Source organism: Pseudopodoces humilis, chromosome 6 (assembly GCF_049639895.1).
Source record: "Pseudopodoces humilis isolate 2021_Gansu_Grassland_sample_001 chromosome 6, ASM4963989v1, whole genome shotgun sequence".
In the NCBI taxonomy this organism is placed as follows: Eukaryota; Metazoa; Chordata; class Aves; order Passeriformes; family Paridae; genus Pseudopodoces; species Pseudopodoces humilis.
In genome coordinates, this window is record NC_142205.1 from 8,758,304 (window position 1) to 8,780,966 (window position 22,663).

The 22,663-nt window shown below is 36.9% G+C and overlaps 1 protein-coding gene across 2 annotated transcripts in view; it reads left to right on the top strand.

Moving 5' to 3' along the window:
* CFAP99 (cilia and flagella associated protein 99) overlaps positions 1-22,663 on the top strand; it is a 52,195-nt gene that overhangs the window by 22,988 nt on the left and 6,544 nt on the right. The window contains exons 6-14 of one of the 2 annotated variants that reach the window (XM_014260570.2): positions 87-267; positions 4,832-4,912; positions 7,994-8,059; positions 9,000-9,059; positions 12,942-13,030; positions 15,410-15,614; positions 16,144-16,285; positions 17,053-17,204; positions 20,633-20,838. In XM_014260570.2, coding sequence (XP_014116045.2) covers positions 87-267; positions 4,832-4,912; positions 7,994-8,059; positions 9,000-9,059; positions 12,942-13,030; positions 15,410-15,614; positions 16,144-16,285; positions 17,053-17,204; positions 20,633-20,838 — 1,182 coding nt within the window. The remainder of the gene's footprint in view (positions 1-86; positions 268-4,831; positions 4,913-7,993; positions 8,060-8,999; positions 9,060-12,941; positions 13,031-15,409; positions 15,615-16,143; positions 16,286-17,052; positions 17,205-20,632; positions 20,839-22,663) is intronic. The other variant, XM_088056692.1, reaches the window with a different exon arrangement.

Sequence of the window (22,663 nt, forward strand, 5' to 3'; positions counted from 1 at the left end):
CACCAATGCCAACCTCATATACTGTTTGTAAGTTTGTATGAAACAGAAAAACAAAATAAAACTGAAAAATCTGGATTTATTTGAAGGTGGCAGCCAAAAGTGCAGCAACTGATTGAAAAGCTCACAGATAAATTAAATAATCGAACCACCATTCTCAAGACTTCAAGAGTCACTCAGCCAGAGGAATTTAATTTGACTGTACCCAAGCCACGTGCCATTCCTCCACCTTCACCAGCACCTCTGCCAGTACTGCCAAAAAGACAACCTGTAAGTTGGTTTATTTTTTGAAAGACACTAAATTTCATGTATGCTTGTGCACAAAATCTTGGTAGGGGAATTAATAATCTCTTTAAATCAATTATAGAAAATCTACAACCTTTGACAGATTGAACAGGACTTTGGCAATTATCTATGTTATTAAAGGTCAGGCTTCTTAAAAAAACAACAAACTTATTATTTTCATTTCAGTGAGTGTTCTGTAAGCGATTTATAAGCCAACCAGAGAAAAGGGAAGTTTGGTTCCTGCAGTCATTTTTTGACTTTCAGAAGTAGAACTATAAAATGGGTATAAATTGATGACAATATTGAAATGAGTGTTTCTGATTGCCCTTGGCTTTCTAAGATGCTTTCTTTGGATAATGCACTGAAGGAAGTAAGAAAAGGATAATCAAATGAAAATGTTTCATAAATTTAGATTTTTTTGTAAATGAATTCTCATTAAAATAAATGGAGAAGCAGTTTCACTGGAAATGAGATGGACTCTAGGTTTGCAGCTCCTCCTTGAAGGTGGAATTTTATTTTTATTTGTCTTAATGCTGAATCTCTAAAATTAAAGCTTTCAGTTTAAATTCATTGCTCATGTAAAATTGAGATCATATTTGTCTTTGAAATGCTGTTATTGTCTCAGATTGTGATTTAGTTACACTGGTACATATTAGAGACCCACAGCTGATGTTATCTCACTGGGGTAAAGCAAACAGGATCTGGGATCAAGCTACTATGACCAACTTAATAAAGACTTCAAAATCATCTATATTTAAATGCAGTGGGAAGTGAGCTTAGAAGTCATAGTTTTGGGCATTATCTTCCACCTTGTATTAGCACTTCAGGTTTTAAATAATACATGCGTTGAATGCTCTTAGAAACCATTTACATCTTAGGATGGCAGAGCAATTTAATGGTAGTGTGTTATACAGTTAATGGGATTTTACATTGAAACAGCTTAATACCAGGCTCTGAAAAATTGCATTTAATAACTACTTAATCAGTATAGGAATGAGTCATGTTGCTGTCATTTTAAAACTTTATGCTGTGCAGCCCCTCTTAGAATAAATTTTCTTTAATGCAGATGCATTTAGTGAAGTTCGTTTGTGTTGTTTGGATTATATCAAATTTGGTTTACATTCTGTCCAAGTTTGCAAATTTAAAGCTTGTGTGAATCTAAGTAGTGACATATCTTCTACTCATTTCTGTACCTCTCTCAGCAAATTAGAATTCAGTTTAGCTTGCCACATTGTTACCAGTATCACAAATTCACATAGTGAAATGAACAGAGACTGAAAGCACACATGGCAGGAAAGGCTCAGTTAGGTGAGAGCCAGCCATAGGTGTGGCTCTTCTATGGTGGAGGACTGTCTGTAATTCAGAGGAACACAAAGAAATAAAGCTCTTCCACGTTACATCCCATAAGCTGCTGCAGAAATGTTCTCATCCATTTTCTCACAAAAGTGTTCATTTTATGGGATATCAGTTTATTACTCATGGTTCTCATGCACCTGTCAAAGAACTTGTCATGTGGTTTATCAGCAGGGACTATTGTAGGCACTACCCACAGTTACTGCTCCACACTGGAACAGCTGTACAGAACTATACAGAAGCATCTGGAGTTTGAGCAATAGGTTATTGCATCCCTGTGGTGCAGTTAGTTCATTCTGATTAACAGGATTATTATTTTAGGTATTGCTTTCTAGCATAATTTTATTCTAGGCATTCCTTTCCAAGTAAGATGAGATGTGTCACATACGTTGGGTCAGGAGCTGGGATGGCACTGCTGTCCTGTGCACTGAGAACTCACTGCCTTCCCAGGGTAGGGCTGGGTTGTGGGCTACTGCAGAAGGCAGGAAATTGTCTTAGTGACCTGTAATGAGATAGGTCTCCCCACTGGCCTTGGAAAGTAACTAGCCTCGGAGTAACGTAAGCCTAGAAGCTTCGGATAATCATTCATCATCATAAATGTTCATCAAAAATGGGGGTCACTAGGTAAAAAGGAAAAACATTCTAATTTTGAGATTTAATAATAAAACAATTCGCTCCAAATATTTGGTCTAAAGGTTATAAATTCGTGTCTCCTCTGGCCCTAGCACACATGCACATGGATGCAAACACAAGCTTGCCCATATTCATGCACACATTCACAAATACAATTCTACAAAGAAAAAGGGAAGGAAATAAATACAATTCTACAAAGAGAAATGAGTGCTTTACCTTGGGGTTTGCAAAGGAAACAAATGGGGACAGGTGCATAAACCTGGTAACGTGCAAAATTATTTAGAAACATTCAACCTTCTTGGATATCTTGGCCTAGAGTAACAAAATCCATTCTTTTAATATCAGCACTATACTAAAGTAATAAGATTATGCAATTATTTTTTTATTAAATTTTCTGTAAACCAGTCATATATTAAAAAAAAAAAAAGGCTGCAATGGGATGTTATTCTAACACCATTCAGCCAAATTTAATGTATTTTTTAGATATTTTCTATTATTTCAGCTGTGTTTCATGAGGGAAGTTGCTGATTGTTTAAAATAATTAAATGGGTGAAATCATTTAGCCAGTACAGAGGAATTTGTTTGCAAATATACAGAACCATCAATATTTTTGTGATCTTATCTATAAAAATAGAAACCCATAATACAATAGCATTGCATTAGCTTTTCCTTCTTCACCTTATGACAGTAACTTTAAAAAATAGAAGAGTGATGATTACCAAAGTTCCAAGTGATTATTCTTTTTTTTCTTCCTTAAACCTCCTGTGGTACCTATTCCCTAAATAATCCTCTGGTTAAGGGATGTCACACAGGCTATGTGAGGCTGACCACTGCCTGGGGAAGGAAAGCAAAGTTGGTGTCTCTTATTCCCAACCCCCTTTTTCACATTTGGAATAAGTAGGTACAGTTTGGCCTTTTTTGATCTCTCCGTTGCCCTAATTTACAATTTATTTATAGCGACTTTTTATTCTCTTTCAACAACTGGCTAATTGCTGTATTGTCTGTCTGTCTGTCTATCTGCTTGGTATTCATCCCTGTGGGCTACATCACAAGGCAAAGAATGCTTTTGAAACAGCTGATGGAAACAGCTCCTCCTTCAATTACTTGGAATAAGCATAGCAGTTTCTGAGGAGAGATTTTCAGCTTACTCTGGCAGATGAGTGCAGTTTGTAGGTAAAGCACATGAGTAGGAAGAGGAGTGAAATAAACTGATACTCACTGCCTGTGGAGCCCTTTGCAAATCCTCCGGGCTTTCATTTCTCCATCCATAAAAGCATAATAAAAATTCTTAGATACTTCTGGGAGATACTTTCACTGCTACTTCACTTTAAAAGCTCTCAAAACCTGAGCAGTCTCACCAGTGCATTTAATTCCTAGCTTCTTCTGTTTTACCTGTTCCTAAAGATGTCACATAGCAAATATGGTGTAAAGGCCGTCAGATTCATGATTTTTTGAAAGTGTAGTTCATTATGTAGTCCAATAAAGCTAGATGGGATTCCCGTGTTCCCTGAACTGACCTCCAGTACAAGACAGAATATATATTTTTGCCACTAATTCTTGCACTAATTCTGTAACTTCTAATTGATCTAGCACATTTTTATCAAGACAAATATTTAGGCAGATGTCCAGTAAACTGTCAGACTATCTCACCCACATAGGAAGGAGACATCCAGTCTTTTTTCAGGGCTTACTCTGGGATAAATTTATTGCTCAAACAAATACAGAAATCAGCCTAAAGTCCCTAGTGTCCTGCTGATCCAGCTGACAGCCAGTCATGTCCTGGTCATTTTAGCTGACGTGTGATTGCTTTCCTGTATCTTTGACTAATGCTACAAAAACCCTCTGAGTCCTTTACCTCCTAAACATTTAATCCACACCTCCAATGGTTTTCCCTTACAAGGACATTGGGACAGCCATGGTAAACCAGACCAAAGGCCCATTTTTCCCAGTGTATCTTTTCCAGCAGTGCTTAAACACTGAAGTCTGGGAAAACCAGAGGGATGGGACATGTGCTGATTTTCTCCAGCTTCCTTCTCAGGATCCCACCATTTCAGCTGAAAGACCTCCTCAATTACAATGAAGTTCCTGGGTGTTTATTAAATTTTAAAGGATTTCTTTCCCCTGAACTTCTTTAGAATCTGTAACTTATTCCTACTACCACACACAGTGCCACAGCTTAACTTTAGTGAAGTTTATGAAATGGCAAGCAGAACTGTTCCAATTCTGGAAACATTTTACTGCTTTTGATAGGGCCCACAGGATTTATTATTGCTTTAGCCCTTCTTGTACTAGTTCCAAATTTGTCTTTTTTTCTGGTCTTTTGACATGGGGTTATGTTATATTGAACAGAACTGAAAAGCTGGATAGTTCCAACTAATTGGAATCTGCCCCTGTCTTCTAGAGTAGCACTAATAGAAAAGAATCAATATTTAAAAAAACCAAAAAACCAAACACTGCTGTTCTACGATAAAAGTGAATGAGCTTTTTTTTTTCTGTCTGCAAGAATGTGTCACTTGGAACATTTTATATCCCATATTTTAGAGATTTTTGTCTTTTAATATAGGTTCCTCCAAGCACCTATAAGCCTCCAAAGGAAAGAAAGCAACTAGAGGAAATCAAAACAAAAAATATCCAAAAAGCAAAAGTAAGTGTATTTTGTTCTTCTTCTTTCCTTTTTTCTAAACCGGTTCTTCTGTATTATTTCATCTTCACAAATCTTAGAACTTATCTGAAACATATCTGCTTTTGCAACTAAATAGCTCATGGCTTTTTCTCTAGAATCATGAAGTTTGTATCCTCTGCTCTGTTTTAGCACTCTTTTTCCACCTTCTTTATTTTATTATTGTCCAGGACAATATGTCCAGGACAAGGTCCTCCTTTTACTCACTGTATAAGTACCATATGAGAAATTTTTCAAGCAGTCATATAAAGTAGGACAAGATGATTACTTTCTTTTCTTCACAATGGTTCTTCTAGTCCCATGGACATGTGCATATATAAGGTATTCATTTATTTATTAAGGGTTCAAATTACAAAATAAGTTCAGTATTTTTGGAGTTTTCTTCTGTAGTAATTTAAAAATAACCACACGTTATTCACTGTTGTAAAATATCAGCAGATTCTTCTTTTCTGTGCAGACTTCATACTCTTACATATTCTTAAGGCATTCCCTTCAGCAGAGAGAGTGTAAAGTCATCCTGGTTTGTAAAGAAACAGAGTACATGGTCTGTGTGTTAAGACAGCAGGAAAAGGGAGGGCCTGGAGAGGGAAGGGAAAATACAAACATATCTAGGTATTTGATCCAAACTTTGACATGAATCTTGTTCAATGAAGTAGCTCATAGTTTAAGCAGATTGTTGTTGTCTTCTCAGAAAGGAATTAATTAAATGTTCATTTCCACTTTCCCCATTCCCACACTGCAGTCACCATATCCAATCAAATAACAATATGAACTTGATAAAAGATATGCCATGTGACTCCTTTGTATCAGCAGTCTCCCACCCCCATTCTGAAAATGCCTGACTCCAGTTTTCTTTAGCCAGTCAAGTCCATTCATTACAGCTCTGGGCTGTCCTCTTGTCCATGTGAAAGAGACATTGGATTCTGTTCCTAAACTATAGTAAGAGCTTTAATGTTTGACAGATTCTAGGGATATAAACCTTTCATTCCTTTTCCTAGTCCATCACATTACCTATGCTTGATATTTCATAATAAACAATTCAACATTATTTTTTTATTCTTTTATAGTTTCCATATTGTGGGAAAAGCACATCTGTTTTTCTGTGTGCTTATTTGCATGTTAAAAACTTTCTAGAAAAACTGGGAAAGAAAAGCACAGTGCACATACCATCAAAAATCTATGACAACTGTAAAATCACTTAACAACCAGCCACATTGTTCAATAAAGAAAATGCATTAATACAAGAAACAAAGATAAACCACCACAGAAATTATAGCTGCAATAACAGCAGTTTTTATCACTTCTGGAATGTTATTAAAGGCATCCAAAGCATTCACAAAGGTCACTTCCCTCTAGACTGTTTGCTAAGCAAGCTGACATTATGGGTCCTAGCAGAAATATGGATGAAAAATGCCATTTACTTCATAGCATTTTTGCAGAAGCTGTAGCTATTACTGTAAGAACTACATCTAAGCATCTGTGAGGAATGAGAACACTGGAAGCCACACTCTAGACAGTTATAGAAACGCAGATGTTATCAGCTGCTGCCCAGAAAGTCATTAAAAAATCTAGTCTGTTTCACAACTTTGATTAGAGATTTGGTTTAAAACCAAAATAAATATCCAAAAACTAGAAATGTGGTTGTCTGTACTTCCCTATATAATGACTGGGTCATTAATGCCAGAGATGTGCCTATTGAATCAACCCCTAATGCAGTGATCCCTTGATCATAATTCCCTAATGTAACTCCAAACCAAAGCCATTGTTTGTCAGCTGTCTGGCAATTACTGCCTATGGTACTGATGTGCCATGGATAATTATGATATTTTTAAGCTGATATCTGAACAAATAATATGTTTTATATGGGCAGGTCTATCAAAGGCCTGACGTCCTGTGCAAAGGATACATCTAGGCAGAACTGTGTAGAAAATCAATACTTGCTTACTTCAAGTCTTTGATTGGGAGTGAAAATTTATGTAAATACTACGTCAAGTTTTTGGAATCAGTCTTGAAACCAGTGTTGTTTCACATCTTCATTAACGACACAGATGAAGGGATTAAGTGCACCCTCAGCACATTTGCAGGTGATACTGAACTGGGTGGTGCAGCTGACACACCCGAGGGACAGGATTCCATCCACAGGGACCTGGACAAGCTCAAGAAGTGGCCCATGGGAATCTCATGAGCTGTAACAAGACCAAGTGCTGGTGCTGCACCTGGGTCAGGGCAGCTCCCAGGGTCAGCACAGGCCGGGGATGAACAGATCCAGAGCAGCCCTGAGAAGGACTTGGGAGTGCTGTGGGTGAGAGGCTGGACATGACCCAGCCATGGGCACTCAGCCCAGAAACCTCCCTGTCCTGGGATCATCCAAAGCACCGTGGGCAGCAGAGGAGGGAGAGGATTCTGCCCCTCTGCCCTGCTCTGCTGGGACCTCACCTGCAGCGCTGCATCCAGCTCTGGGGCCCCATCACAGGAAGGACATGGACCTGTTGGAGCAAGTCCAGAGGAGGCCACCAAGAGGGATGGAGCACCTCTCTTTTGAGGAAAGGCTGAGAGAATTGGAATTGTTCAGCCTGGACAAGAGAAGGCTTCAGGGTGACCTGTAGTCTTCCAGTACCAGAAGAGAGCCCACAAGAAGGATGGAGAAGGACTTTTTACACAAGCAGGTAGTGACAGGACAAGGAGGGATGGCTTCAAACTGAAGGAGGGTAGGTTTTGATTAGATAGAAAGAAATTTTTTACTATGAGGGTGGTGAGGCCCTGGCACAGGTTGCCCAGAGAACCTGCAAAGGTCCCATCCCTGGAAGGGTTCAAGTCTGCATTGGGGCTTTGAGCAATCTGATCTAGTGGGAGGTGTCTCTGCCCATGGCAGATGATCTTTAGGTCTCTTTAGGAACAAGATGATCTTTAAGGTCTCTTCCAACCCAATCCATTCTATGATTCTGTGAATATAGTGGTTGGGGCTACAAGACATTTTGAGACATAAGTTTATTCTTAGAGAATTTAAATGTACCGCACTCTTTAAGATAATTGTTGTAATTTTAGGATCTGCTCCTGGAAGCAAATACTAACCAGTTCCGTTGTGCAGCCATCAAGCCTGAAAAGAGAGAGGTATGGTGAAAAACACATGCCCAAGAATCCTCCAGTAGTGAGATGAAAAATGACTGGAGTATTTAAAGATATCTTAGAGTATTAGAAAAATAATGTTTATTTGAGCCTAAGAATTATGTGCTATGATTTATAGCTATAGTGTCATTTCACATCCCTATGCCAGCATTTGCCTCTTTGTATGCATAATGCATTGCTCCCTTTTCTTATACTTCTGGTGCTGCTTTATTATTTTCTTAATTTTGAGACAAGCAACCTTCCTGTGAAACTGCTCCAACAAATCTCCAAACTGGTAATATTTCTCTAAATCCTCATATTATTTTTCCATTAACTTTGATGCCACAGAGCAGCCAAGCTGAGGGAATAATGGTCCCATTCATACAAAATCCTTGCTTTGGTTGATTCCCAGTTCACAGTTACGTCACCAAACTATGTATGTAATATATTCATTTCAGCATCAGTGCTGCATATTCTATTCAGTGTGTTCATCCCCATGATACCAGACAGTTTCACATCAGTATCTATAGCTAACATCATTAAATTAATAAGCATCAGTAGAATTCTACCACTAATTAATAATTTCATGAAGTGTGTTTTGACATCCTATTTTGTCCTCTCAGTATCTATTTCAGTTAAAAGATGAATATATTCATATATATATGTATATGTAAGTAATATTTCATAGTCAAAGAAAGAATCACTAGCATTATTTTAGTCAATATTTGGACCTACCTTTGTATGGTCATATTCCCACTAGGTTGGGTGTACATAGCAAGCTTTTGTGTATATTACAATTCCAAGATATGTCCCCTGTGTATTTGTTACTCTCAAAAAAAATATTTGATGAAAATTCAAGTGTTAGTTTTGATAAATATGTAATATCTTCTGCTGAGTAATTGAAAATTTGTTTCTGAAATTAAATAATGTATTTTTGGAACTGCAGAGCATACCTGAGAGTATGCAGAGTAAACCAGCATTCAAGGCTCAAAGGATCCAAGGCAAGGTAAGCAACCTTTAAGGAACTGTTGTCAAATGTACTTGAAAATTTGACACTCATGCAAATCTTGTGATGATGGAAACTCAACTTAAATCCATGGTTTTACACTAAGGTCTTTGGCCAAGAGCATGGGATGGATTGGGTCTATGGTTAATAGATTTTGTCCTATGCACCTTTAATAATCTGTAAAGAAATGGTCAGGGAGTGACAAGAGCAGGCCTACTCCATGACAAAAGAGAAATAAGGAGCCAAAGGTGATGAGAGCACAGGCAGTGCCCTCACCAAGCAGGACATAGTATCTGAATGTGAGGAGGTTGGTGGCAGTGACAGGTTCTGCTGACAGCAACTCACCCTTGGATAAAACAAGGTAACAAATCAGGTTTGGGGTCCCCCCAAAATTCGAGTCAGGAGACAAAGCTACAACAGCAACCCAGGTCCATGACAGCAGGAGACAGAAATGGAGACACAACCAGGAGTGGAAGAATTCCCAGCATAATGGAAACTGAAGCCCATTTCTGAGTCCAACTGGTGCTCCCAGGCCAGGGACTAGAGGGTGTAGATGAAGGTCCTGGGTGAGACTGATCAGGGTGATCAAAACCTTTTGGGTCCCTGAAGTAAATTGTGTGCAGTTGCACAATGTAACCATAACAGTGTTTTCAGTTACAAAGGGAGAAGATTTTATGTAAAATAGTATAAAATGAGAATTGTCTCCAGCAAAAAAAGAAATGTGGAACCTTGGTTTAAGAACTCAGCGTAAGGACTGAAGAATCTTGCATCAGTACATCATTGTTTCAAAATGAGATCCTAAAGAATGCTGAGCAATCATTCCAGCTAACAACTGTCTGATACACAATATACAATCAGGCTGGATGTTCGCCTTGTTTCTTTCAGACACACACTGAGGTCATGAAATCCACTATCCTGATTTCTTCCCTTGTAGAATTTTCAAGGGTCAGAGAATTGTAAACATGGGAAAAGAGCCATTCGGCTTTAACAGTGGAACACGTGAAAACTCACATTGCTGTTTCTGCAATAACTGCACTACAGATAATCTTCAGTCTTATATTGTTCTATCTGACACCTTTGATTTGTTTCAAGTTCTTATGCAGAATAATTTCAGCTGTGCTTGTATTGTGGTCTCAAATATCTTGTGAGCAGGTCTGCCTACTCTTTAAAACTATGTATTTAGGTACAGCTCATAAATGCTGTGAGAAGATTGGTTCTCCACTTGGGGGACTGGGCATCTGGCAACTATTTCTAAAGCCTGTCTGTCATTTATCACACACTGAAGTTATCTTTAGTAACAGTATCAGCTACTCAGCCTGCTTGCTTACAGTCCAGCAGCATTTCAATTACAGCAAGGTAATAAGATCCTAGTTAATTTTGCACAAAAAGAAAGAGAAAACCCCAAAACAGGAAATATTTACATAGTTAAACACATGTGACCTGTAATTACATGGGCTCAGTTCAAAACTGTATATCCCATTGCCCTTCCTGATAATATAAAATAATAAAACTTTAGTGCAGACTTAACAAGAGTCAAGACATCTACCTAAACTGCATCAAGAAAAATATGGATCTGGCATCCTCTGTTATTGATTAGGGCCACTTCTAAAACTTGCTGGTATCTCCTCTAGATGCATAAACAGTTTTATCTTGTCTAAACACATTTGCCTTAAGGTTGTTTAGGTGATATTCAAGATGCTGCTGTAACTTTCAAGCAGAGATAGGCATATTGTTATTGACTTTTAAAATACTTTCTATTCCTGTTGCCTTCCTGCCTGTGCAACTCTCTGAGTAGATAAATCCTAAGAGGATGGTTTATCCAAGGTATATATATAATTTTAATCTATCTTCAAATTAATGAAATTATATCATGTTTTAACCAACTAGTATTTTGCTTTCCTATTTTTAGAACACCCACAGTATATGAATTTTTTTTTTCTTTTTAGAGAAATATATTATGTGTAGCAGCAAATTATTTCTCTTGCTGTTCCAAAGTATCTATTCATCCTTTTCACTGGGAGAATGAGACAGTACAAATATATCACCACTCTGTCTCAGTCTGCCTCTTGCTCATATCATATTTGCTCTTTGCATATTTATTTGTTTAAGTGAGCTGTTGCATGTTCATTAGGTGGCAATAGTGAATATTATACTTTTCCACAAGAATTAATGTTCTGTAGTTTTCCCACTTACTTCCATTTTCTCATCATGAAAAAAGGAAAGATATCTCACGACAGGACGAGAATGAGTAAAATTCAGAACTTCCTTGATACTATATGACAGAAGAATTTATTCACTTATTTTACTTACACCTGCTTGCACATGTCTTGGGAGTCCTAGTTATTTTGACTATATCGCTGTATTTCTGTTTCATTGTCAGACAGATTTCTGGCCAATAGACTGTGAAACTGAAGTTTAAGGTATTCCCATAACTGTTCAGTTCTCTATCCAAATTACAGTTGGTAAATACAGAACATGAAATCTGTGCACACAGAAAACTGTCAAAAGTATGGAAACATCTACATGTGTCAAAGAAAATGACTTCATTAAGGAAACATGTTATACACAGTACAGGCTTAAAATACAAACTGTTCATATAATGCAGAAGCTTTTGAGATGTGTTGAGATGCAGATCAAAAGGTAAAACGACATTGGGCATTAGGAAGTCATAGTAAGTCAAACAAAATAAATAAAATACATTGGTTTAGATTCTTTTCCTAAATTCTTCAAGTTATCATCATTTTGTCAAGAAACTGACAGGTAATTCATTTTTTGCATTAAAATATGCTATGAGTGTAAAACCAGTAATTTTACTTAGTGAATTCTAGGTGATGGAATGTGTTTGCAATCCTCAACCTACCTAATTAATATAATTTATAACACATGCTTTTTTCAGTTATGTATATCAGGAAACTTCAGTTAATATTTCTGCATACAATATTTGCAGCATGTAGCTTGAGTGATTCTGTGCATCTGTTTCTCAGCTACTCATTAAGTTCTTCATTTGGAATTGAAATACATGTTTGAATTCTGAACACAGAACTTGTCTGGATTTAAGTCAAACGTGTTATGATTGAGCTTTGTTTTCTGCAGGAATGATCCCAGTTCTTATTTCAGCAGCACTGCTTTGCCTTGGTTCAGATCAGGTCTCTTACATGTGTCTGCAAAGGTGACCCATTTTCTCTGAATACCCTACCTGTGCAGGGAACAGTTTTAACTGGCAGAGAAATTGATCCTTTCCTCCCTCAGTATTTAGAAGTTGTCTGGGAGTCAGTCTTAACACAATACTTTGAAGAGTTAACAAAGCAGCCACAGGATCTAGTCCAAGTCCTCCACCCTGAGGCCTGAAAGTCATTGAGAACTGTTCTCCACTTCTACTGTCAAGAAAATAGATAAAGCAATGGGTGATTGCAGTTGTCTTGGAAATACTTCTACATTGTAGTAGTGATTATTTATAAATTTTTTCTAAGATCTTCCTATGAAAGGTGCTGCTTTTGTTTTACTTCAGTGTTTTGGCTAACTGACTCTTACAGAGAGGCAGTTTATTGTCTTTGTCCAAAACAGATCAAATCCTTTTGCACAATGTATATGAGCAATGGAAAATATGAAAGGAAGTGAAGACATTCTATGGGATTTGACATGGTCCAAGAGTGATTACAAATTTATAATCCACTTGGGGGACTTTGCTGATTTCTTAAGCAGCTTGAGTGGTTTATGAACAGCATGCAATTTCATTGTGAATGTCAGATTAACGCTAGATGAATGCTTTAAGCAAAATTTATGCTGTCTTGGGTCAATTTATTTAACCCACTGAGATGTTTTTATACTCTGTTTTATGGTTTACATCACTAACTATGGAATATACATTCCCTTTCCTGACAGATTGACAATATACCCATTAAATTAAACACAGCAGCTATTTTGAGGGAGGGTGCCCTCTACCAGCGGAAATTGGAAGAGGAGCTCAAAAGGTATGACCATGCTCCACCTAGGACTGCTTTTCACATCCTTGGATATAGGATAATGAACTACATCAAAAATAATTATGGAAATTCCAGGTAAACTAAACTAATGGATCTATTGTAGGGCATTCCATTCTATAAAAAAAGTTGACAAATGAAGAGAGAAGTGGATTGAAGTGGACTGAAGAAAAAGTGTACAGTAAAGTAATTCTTTTTTGTGTAGATGCTCTACAGTGTTACTGATTTAGCACTCTGGCTAGTGTCCACTTGCAAAGTCCAAGAGGGATCACTTATATATTTATTCCAATCTTCCAGACTAAATAATGACCCAAATACACATCTATTTCTGTGTCCTTTGTACAAGATGCACGTATCAAGCCAAATAATTTCATATATCTCCATTTTCTTCAATGGTTATGGTCAGCTACATGCCAAGTTTGATAGTTTAACTTGTTTATATGTACATAAAAATACTCATCCATTTCTATCACATTAAGATATAGGACAATAAGAGTGTGCTGTTCCTTAAAGCAAGATAAGCCAAGAGCTGAGAGTGACAGCAGGACATGTAGGGACAGTGTCCTCCCTGACAGCAGCTCCACAGTACCATGGCAGGCGGCAGGACAGATCCAGGGACAGACAGCAGGGTCAGCCAAGGGTGCTATGAGGGTCCAAAGGGACAAGTCTGGGCCGAGGTCCAGCCAGGAAGCCAAGTCAACAAGGCAGGGTCAACTTGGCCCTGGGCTGGGTGCAGGCTTAGGCAAGGACCAAGGCTGTTAAGCCGGGCTCAAATGTGTCTCCTGGGAAGAAACTACACGCATACCAACCAGAACTTTTCATAGCTCTTCCTAACACCGTTCTTTTCACTCCAGTCCCATCCAGTGTTAGACACACTGCAGCAGAACTGTCTTTGAACACAAGCATTGAATCCAGGGCAGTAGGGAAGGGGTGTAAATAAGAGGTTGCAGGTCCTTTTGTGCATTTAGCACTCTAAGAAATCCTGACATTAGGATTCCTCCTTATTCAGCAACACAGCTTTTCAGAGGATGTTTACTAGGAGAGGATGAATCCTGGATGGCCACTGAAGGTTGTATTCTACAGCTAGAATCACATAACATTTTCACAAAAAAACTTCACGAAGATAAAACTTATGTTATCTTGCTTTAGTATAACTTCTAATCCACCTGTCTTAGCAGGCTAAGCACTAAATATTGATGGTATTTTAAGTCCTGGAAAGACTGTGTAAGTTTGGATTTGATCTTTGAACCTAGCAGGTTTTGATTCATGCATCAGGATTTTAGCAGGTAGATATTAAACATCACTCAGGTTCTGTTATCAGCTATTCTCATATATTGATGTTCTTCCATATTACATATGCTACTGTTCACTCCAGAGGGCAGAATTTGTTCCACTCAGCAAAATCAGAGAATCACACAGAATCACTAAGGAATAGTTCCCTGTAACTTGATACTATTTTATCTTAATGAGTTTTAATCTTCAACTGCATTTAACAAAAAGACTGATATATATATATATATATAGATATAGATATAGATATAGATATAGATATAGATATAGATATAGATATAGATATTTATATATTTTTATATAAATATATTTATATATTTTATATATATATATATGCACATATACATATACATATATAGAGAGATAAATATATATAGATATATGGAGAGATAGATGTATCACATGTACATGCATTGGGGGGTGGCATTAGGAGGCAATTCACTCCATGTTTGTGTCTCTGCCCTAGTTATTGGCTCATTCCCTCCTCTGCTGCAGGACTTTGATGGGCCTGCCCCAGGGCTTTGCTATGTTTTTCTCTCTCAGCTGAGCACAAAAAATAGGGATGTGACTTTCCTTAACAGCTGAATACTTCTTTGCCTCATTACAGCAATATTATTTAATTGAAAAATAGAAAACAGAAATAGTGTTAAGCAGAAGTTTTTTGTTCTCAGTGTTAAAGTTGACAAGAAGATTGCCAAAGAGAAAAGTTATTTGTTCTTTCTACCTCTAAGCAAAGCAGTCCTCTGAGAAAATGTACATCCCTGATTGTCTCTGCTCTTTATGAGAATCCTTACATAGCTAAAGTTTGCCCTCTCTTGGGGCTTTGTTTTACTGAAAACTTTCAGGTCCATGTTCTCATGCACTTTTTTTTCAGTCTGGCTTTCTCAGGCTTTACACCTAGTAGGAACACCTCTTAGACCAGAATTAAAATACATCTGTCAAACAACTTTGTGATGACTGCCTTTTTTCTCTGCAGAGATCAAACACTTTTCATCAAAGGCTACTGGAAAGGTTTTAGTAACCAAGGCAGGGCTATGAAGCCAGATCCCTAAAATAGTATACTTTTTTCCTCTCTTGCAGAATTGAAAATTTGCAGCAAGGGGCCGGAGACCCATCTGAATTCCTGGAATGGCAGAAACAGATGCGTGGAAAAGATTTGGAAGAACAGCTGGCTGAAATAGAGTGTAGGAGGCTTCAAGGAAAACTAAGTTATGAAGAGGCAGTTCTAGCCCATCAGAATGTAATCCAAGAAAATAAGAAGAAAGCTGATCTATTGAGAGAAGAGGTAATACATACAGGGATGCTCAAATTTCGATGACTTCCAATCTGTGCAAATCATAGCACAGATGATACCTACTATTAGAGGTGTAAAATTCTATGCAGTGTCTTTACTCACTGGAGTCTGCAAACAAAGGAAAAAGAGGGCTATAACTTCCAGATACAGAAATGCTTATACATGAAGGTACTTTTTACAAGTTGTTTTTTTTTATTTGATTAACATTATGAAGTAAATTGAATAAAAGCAGAAGGTCAAAGCATGCTCTCCTATATATTGTCATTATGCAAATCCTTTTTGAACAGATACTGAGATACTAAGCACTATTAGCATTGAAATCAACAATATATAACTCATTTCTTTATCTTGTTAAAATGAGAAAAATGTGTCTCTTTCTTGTCCCCAGCCACTGTCCTTCACTACTTTTGTGGATGATGTAATAGTTTGAATCCAATTGTCCTTGCCCTGTTTCAATGATTTGAGGCACCCTGATCACCACTTACCAGGAGTTGTATTCACCTGTTTGTTTGTGATTTAGAAAGCAGAACTGATGCACCTGTGTGCAGAGAAACGTCTACAGGAACAGAAAGAAATGAAGGAGCTGGTGGAACAAGTCATGGAAGGACACAAGAATGTAAAGCAAGTAAAAGCAAAGATCCAGGAATACAAACAACAGATAGGTATATATATTGCCAAAAAAATGAGAGGTGATGCTAAATATCCCCAACTAACTTAATCTTTCTTTTAGTGGACCAATTACAATTTTTACAGAAGGGAAAGTGAAATTGAGGGAAAGATCCATGAATGTATGAATATGAATTCAGGAATCAGCTAGTAATGGGTAGATCAAAATATCTAAGCTACTGGTCATGGGAATTACTCTGCATTTAAACAGGATAAATACATCACTAATGTCCTGCAAGCAGTTTCCCTTCCATCTAAAAGTGGTACATGTAAATGACTGCTTTTTGTCAAATGCAGACTTCTCTGCTTGTGTATCTTCATACTTGTACTCACCAGGATTAAGGCAGGCAAAGAGTGTTAGTCACTCCGAAATGGACTAGCAGAGCCTACCAGCCTTTGCAATTCAGTCATTTCAAGGAGATACATAGCTCAGAAGACTACAAATCTTTTCTATTTTATAATATCCTTTTATTAAGTAATGAAACCATATGTACAAATGAGAACAGAAATTACAAAGCAGTAATTCAAAGTGTCTGTGTATGTATATAGTATGTTTATCCACTGAATAGAAAGATAGATGGTGAGGATGGGAAGTACTCATTTGTTTCTTTAATGATTCCTCCCACCAATACCAGACTGTTCCCTCAAGTACCTTTAGATCAGTATTGTTATCATTATTCATGAATGCATATGAATTTTCCTCTAGATGGACTCCTTGTTAAAACAGGCAAAGAGCTAACTGAGATTAATTCTTATCTTTCAGTTCAGCAGGTTTGTGAAGAAAGTGGAGAACTTCTCCGGCAAGCTTTAGAAGAAAAGGAGGAAAAGAATAGGAAAAGATATGAACTAATTCAACAAATTCGAGCTATTGAGTCTATACCTACCGTCAGACACAAGTTTGTTGATTTAACAGAGGTAAGCTCAAAAGGAAAAACTACTGGTTTTACATAAATGTGTACTGTATATGTTTGACATATTCAGAGGGATTGTGTACTACAGATATATCACTGTCTGGATGGATGAAATACAAGGTGACCGCCATACATGTCGTATTTTTTCATACTGCATGATGAAAGTTAGATCTGAAAGGGAACATTGACAAAGTCTATAAAATGAAAATTTTATCAAGAAGAATATTCTGATGGCAAGTGAAATCTTAGTCCTCTTGAACCCTCTTTGAATTTGCCAATAGGATCTGAGTTTCCCAATATCTTCCAAAAAGAGACTGGACAGTGATTACAAGATGTTCTATGCATCTTCACAAATTCAAAGATTTGTCAGTCAGGGTAAGAACTGGGTCAACACAAAATTTGCACTGATGTATACTTAGTCATATTGCAGTGGTGATGGCAATGGCCATGGTAATTAGCAAGATTAATTTCCTTTGCTTTCAAAACTGTCTACATCCAGGTATATGAAAGAGATTGTCAAGAGAACCAAAATTTACTGATCTGTTACAATTCTGTGTAAATGACTTGTGTGTGTAAGTCTATAGTTTATAGTAACTGTATTAACTGTATCTCAAACTTATTGGACTTGCTGCTGATGCACAACTCATATGCCTGAGATTGGGCTCTGCAATGCCAGGACATAGGCAGCATCCAGAAAACTGTTATTTTATTTGTTAACTTAGTCAGAAGCAGATTAGCAGATTGGACATAAGTAATACATTTTTTACAATGAGCATGATGAGACACTGGAACATGTTACCCAGAGAAGTTGTGGATGCCCCATCCCTGAAAGTGTTCAAGGCCGGGCTTGATGGGGCATGAAGCAACCAGGTCATCTGGCTGTTACTGGACATGGCAGGGCATTTGGACTAGCTGGTCTTTAAGGTCCCTTCCAACTCAAATTGTTCTGTGGTTCTGTATCACAACTTCACTGATTTTTTATACTACTACTACAGCAGGACTCTAGTGAGTTGGTACACTTTTGGTGATAGCTTGCCCTGTTTTTCTTTCTACAAAAGGCTTTTTCAGGCTTAGTGAAATTAAGTATTTGTCCATAAAATTCCCATTCATTCTCCTAATTATTAAAATACCAGTTCTTCTCTTCATGGCATTTTAGTTGCTTAAACACCAGCAGTATCTGCTGCATAAGTATAGAACTTTTCTTATTTTAGGTATCACTTCACTGGCTTCACTGAGCATTTTTGAAATGCAGACACTCTAAACATTCAGCTTCTACCACTCTATGCCTTGAGCAAATTCTCTTTCCTAGATGCCTTTGATGTCTGCTTGACATGCTCAAACACTACCACTGAGATAGATAGATAGATAGATACATACGTACATACAGACAGACAGACATACATACAGACAGACATACATACAGACATGCATATATATATATATATATATATATACAGATATATAGATATATACCCTGTTGCAAAACATTTCCCTTTCACTTGCTGTGAATATGACTCAAAGGTCATTGACTAGTTTAAACTAGAAGCAAAGTATTATAGCACTTGTTATTTGCAAATCACTCTCAAGTGAAAGCTGAGAAGATCACAGAATCAGCAAGGCTGGAAGAGACCTTCAAGATTATCCAGTCCAACTGTCAACTCAGAACAACCATAATACTATTTCATTAACCTATGGTAGTACATCTTTTTCAAAAATACATATTCTTATGTAAAAATAAAGACTACCTAACGCTGAACTCTTTTACCAATTATCTACTGTTGCTAGTGGTAATCATTGTTTAGGTGATTGGCAGACACACAGAGCACAGAAGCAGAAACCACTGAGACAATATTGCACAACCAGCTTTTAAATGAAAAATATTGATGATCTCTTTTTACTAACTCAGCTTTTGAAGCTTTAGGAAAAGAAGCTATGAAGACCAAAACTGCTGGAAATCTTATAGCAGAGAAAGCCAAGCCTGGTTGTTTGTCATATTCTATTTTGTGTCTTTACTGTTCCTAGCCACTTATCCCCCAGTCCCCTTGTTGTCTTCTTCATCTCTCTTGGCTTTCCATCTGTTTCGTGGACATGCTCGGAAGAGCCAGAGAATGATCACTGGAGGACGAGCACCTGACTAGTCTGCTTAGATGGCATCCCAGACCAGGGAAGAGGGAATGAATTGCAGTCAATTCAAGGCAAACTGAATTGTCTGAGCATCTATCTATGATGGAACATCCTTCTCTTTTCTAGCTTCTTTTCCTTCCCTTTCATGTTCAGTTTTGGGAAAAGATCGCAAACAGAAAGATCACTACTATTCTGTCAACAGCACACTCAGTATTCAATAAAAGGGGGATTTTTTTAACGTGCTATGGTACAAGATATTCACTAAAGATGTGTACCAAAACTATGTCGAGATAGACAAAATAATATTAGTTGGAGTGAAAGGGATTAAATTTTGCAAAGAAAGCTACACAGGACCTCACTATTTGTATAGGTTTATACAAGTTTTCCATACATGCAGGCAAACTGAGGTTGTAGCAAGGTGAGTGTTCTTTACTCCCAAGTAACAAGCGATAGGACAAGATGAAATGGCCTCAGATTGCACCAGGGGAGGATTATATTGGGCACTAGGAAAAATTTCTTCTGAGAAAAGGTTGTCATGCTTTGAAACAGACTGTCCAGGGCAGTGGTTGTGTTGCAATCCCTGGAGATGAGACATGGCACCTAAGGACATGGTTTAATGGTGGACTTGAAAGAAAGGAAAAGAATATATAAAAGCAAGGGCCAAAACCTTAAAGCCTTCACAAAGCTGTTTGCAAACAATCCATCTTTGTTTGCAAACTAAAGTGCAGAAGTCTCTCTTTAGATCTCAAAAACTCATTATCATTCACATTGCAAAGTGGATATTAAAAAGCCTTTATTAAACATTCAGGTTTGAATATTTTAAATTTGGGCATTATGATCTGGATTTTCTGGGTACAAAACATTGTTTAGTCCTAGTCATTTCAGATAAAAATAGTAGATACCATTATAGATCAAATGCATACTTTAGAAATAGATAAATACAAAATATGCATATTTTTAGTGTAAAGTCTGTTCTGGTTTCACATAAAAAACCAAAGTAGTTTTACACATTTTAAAAATTCAAAAGTCTAATTAAAACTAAAAGTCAAGTAGAATTTTTTTGACAGCAAATATATTGTATTTATGATTATTCTTCTAGATATTTTTCAATGTTTTTCTTTAAATGTTTTATGAAATATATGCTCTAGATTTTAAAAACAGTTTTTAAGTACCAATTAGTTTAGGACCATCCCTATATTTCTAGAAATCAGAATATATTTAGCAACAATCAAAATATTCTGGTTTTACTAATTTACTCTCCCCTTGGTATTTACAATATTATTTAAACCTACATTTCACATTCTCTAGACTGGTGGCCATGGTTTATTTGGTGAAATGTCAATAGTGGAACTGCGTGAACGCCTTGCCCTACTCAAGGAAGCACAGAAGGCAGCAGAGGAAGAGAAGAGAGACCAGATAATTCATGAAAAACAAGCTAAGGAACAGCTTCTTCTAGACACACTGGACCAGATTTCCCAATTCAGAGCAGAACTTGGACGAGAAGCTGCTTTAAAGTCAGTATAAAACAGCATGCGACATTTAAGACATTGCAACTTTGTTATTATTTTACCAGCCCTTGAGGAGAACAAGTAGAGAGCAAAATACAGCCCTTTTATAAATCTGTATGACTTTTATGAAGGATTACATTGGGGCCAGGATTTCCTTTTAAATCTTGAAAATAATTTTCATCAGATTTAACAAATCGTTTTCATTATTTATGGTTGAAGACACTCCATAGGCTAGTGTTGACAGTATTGCCCCAGGATTCAGAGCCAATAATATATATTTAGAAAGAAGTTTTGCCTTTCTTCTGTTCCTTTTCAGCTAATCAGAACTAATTTGATGTTATTAGAATCATTCTAGCTTGCCACTTGAAGTTGTTTCTCATTCTCATCTAAATCAATATTAGGGCTGTAGTTATCTTCCTTGAATTTTATCTGTAATATGAAAAAGAAGGTTTTATTCTAGAAGTTAAAAACATTTTAGGATGAAGATTTTGTGATAGCGACAATAAGTTATAATTAAATATGTTATAGCATTAGATCAAAAAGGAAATTCTTTGCTTACAGACTCTCTGATCAACTTCTGCATTCATTATTAATTGTTAATTATCATATTTATTAATCATTGTCATAAAGGATCCATAGCTGTCTTAGATGCTTCAGATATGCAGAAGACAGGTCCCTTCCACAAACATTTTCAAATCTAAGGTAAAGCTATTTTCAAATAAAGCTGAGAAGGAGAAAGCCTGTGTAAAAGTACACAACATGGCATGCCTCTTGATCTTGTACCGTTTTTATTGCATCTTAAATGTTTGCCACTATTTTCTTTCAAATTGTCTTTCATCTTTTCTGTTTTGTGGCTTTGAGAAGTAAGTCCTTGTCTTGCCATATTTATTTTGCTAACTGATGTTCAGGCTGACATTCAGAAGACATATTCTATCAGGCTACAAACACATGTTTTTAGATGTGTCTTAGATTCACATTTATAGCCAAAGGTGCCTTCTCAGAGATCAATTCATGTTATTCATTTATCATCCTGTTCTACATCTCAGTTACAGAAGGCAGTATTGATGTATTCCTTTAGTTTTCACTTGTCTCAGCTCTAATTTGGTTTGTTGCTGATAGTTAATCTCCAAAGACTGGGGTTTTACTATGTCAGTAGTTAGGAAGATAGTTTAATGTATTTAATGAATCGATAAGTGCAGCTGCAGTGGATTGACTGCACAGATTAGTAACCTTCTTTTCTATGGCATGTATCAAGAAAAGATTTTAAGACTTAAGAACCTGAAATGGAGTTGGAGCTGGAAATGAACTCCTCTTGCTAAACACTCAGTACTATGAAAGCCTGTGGGAACAACTCAAGCCACTGCTTTCCACTAAAGATGCAAACTAAGCATTAAGAACTACATAAAATCTGTTCCACTAGCACCTGCTTAAAGAATCACCTGTTCTGCTAGATATGCAGTGCATGCATTTTGTATAGGGCTGGGTTCCTTTAAACTAGATTCTTTGGCTTAATTCAGAAGTAAAATTGTTCTGATCCCAAAATAAGCTATGCTTGAATGGGAAGCTTTGATTCACTTTCTGTTCTGCCATTTGAAATGTTTTTTAGAACAGACATGCCAAAGATAGTAGAATCCAAATTAAATTATACACTAAATTTCAAGCCTCTGAATCAATCAGTCAATCTGGTCAGATTCTTGATAAGTTACACAGTAATTTTAATGGAGCTCTGTGTGCTTTCTAAATAAAGAAATAAAATGTTGCATTATAGATGTTAGAAGATATTTTCCTTCTATGGTTCCTAGGCAATTTATGTATGTAACTTGGAAGTAAC